This window comes from Gavialis gangeticus, unplaced genomic scaffold (assembly GCF_001723915.1).
Source record: "Gavialis gangeticus isolate Ggan-Ray unplaced genomic scaffold, GavGan_comp1, whole genome shotgun sequence".
NCBI classification, from domain to species: Eukaryota; Metazoa; Chordata; order Crocodylia; family Gavialidae; genus Gavialis; species Gavialis gangeticus.
The window spans coordinates 13,733,852-13,735,238 of NW_017729014.1; the positions used below are offsets into that span (position 1 = coordinate 13,733,852).

Genomic DNA, 1,387 nt, shown 5'->3' on the forward strand with positions numbered 1-1,387 from the left:
TGGGTTCCCCCCCCCCCCCCCGCATCTGTCTCTCACTCCAAAAAACCGTCTTTCTGCTCTTCAGAAAACTCCCACACGCCTCTGCTTGAGGACTCAGTGACTCAGATGACCCCAGAAGAGCACTACAGACGGATGATGTCAGCTCTGAATGAACACGGCACGTTTGAAGAGCAGCAGCAGCAGCGTCTCTACCAGCTGGCCAACAGCATGGCGGTTCCCAGCCATGGAGGTACCAGCCTGTGTGGGGGGAAGAAGGGGCTGCATTCACAATTTATTTAATTTGAGCCTCTCATTTAATCATTTCCTCACTTTCCTGTGATCTTTGAGCCCTTCCCTGGCAACTGAGGTGAACTGTAGCAACACATAGTGGAATGGATCAGCCCTGGTTTTGCTGTTGTTGAAAAGCTGGGGCAGGTAGCTTGGGGTTGCAATAGATCTATGTGCAAGGGGGGTTACATCGACCCCAGGGTTCAGAGTCCTGGATGCAAGCCTGGTTTGGTCACACGTGGAGTGAGCTGAGTGGACTCAGCTTGATCCCTTCCCTTTGTCATAAAACCGCTGCACAGTTTGACACCTTCCAGCCTGCATGGCAGGTCTGGCTAAACAGAGGCACCAGGGCTGGGACAAAGGTGGGGGCCCCATGGTGCATGGGCAGCTTGGTGAGCGGAGCCAGGATCTGGAGTGGCGTGCTGTATGGCAGGGTATAGTTGAAGCATGTTGCTACTGCCATGTGTGGGAAGTTGGGACGGTATCTGCCCTTGCTGCGCCTGGCTGTAGCTGGTGTTAATGACCCTTCACCTTCATGGGGATTAAATGCACCGTGCTTTTAGGAACAATACAAATACCATGCAGAAGAGAACATGGGGCAATGGAGACTGCTGAGCCAGGGAAGACAGCACTGGCAGAGTGCTTTCTTAGCATAATTGGACAGGTCCATGCTTGGAGTAAGTCCATTGAAGGCAGCTGGCTTTACTCCAGGGAGTAATGTGGTCCCTCACTAGTTACAACTAGGTCTGCAGCAGAAAGGTAAGGGTTGGTGTATCTGGGAGCTGGAGGGAAGGAAACTTTTCCTGTGTCCAGCATGCTCGTGCTGAGGGAGCTCCATCAGAGCATTGCCATGAGGAAGCCGTGGACAGCTTCCAGGCATCGCTTTCCCTGCCTTTAGCAATCACTCAGGCACTCGGGCTCTCTGCTGCTATGTTGGTATTATGGTGCACCCAGGAGCCCTCTGCCCACCCTTCTTCCATGGGGGCCTATGAACATGTGCTGTGCATGTGTTGTGCTTGTGCGTGTTGTTCCTCTTTGCAGGTGCTGTTGCATCGCTGTACTTAAAGTCCCAGCCTTGGCAACGTTGGGCTGCATTTGCACTGTCTCTACACTGAGACAC

At 53.2% G+C, this 1,387-nt stretch overlaps 1 protein-coding gene across 1 annotated transcript in view; it reads left to right on the forward strand.

Annotated features, from left to right (window-relative positions):
• SAMD11 (sterile alpha motif domain containing 11) overlaps nucleotides 1–1,387 on the forward strand; it is a 195,256-nt gene that overhangs the window by 148,572 nt on the left and 45,297 nt on the right. Inside the window, exon 7 of the mRNA XM_019511552.1 lies at nucleotides 65–275. Within this exon, the coding sequence (XP_019367097.1) occupies nucleotides 65–275 (211 nt within the window). The remainder of the gene's footprint in view (nucleotides 1–64; nucleotides 276–1,387) is intronic.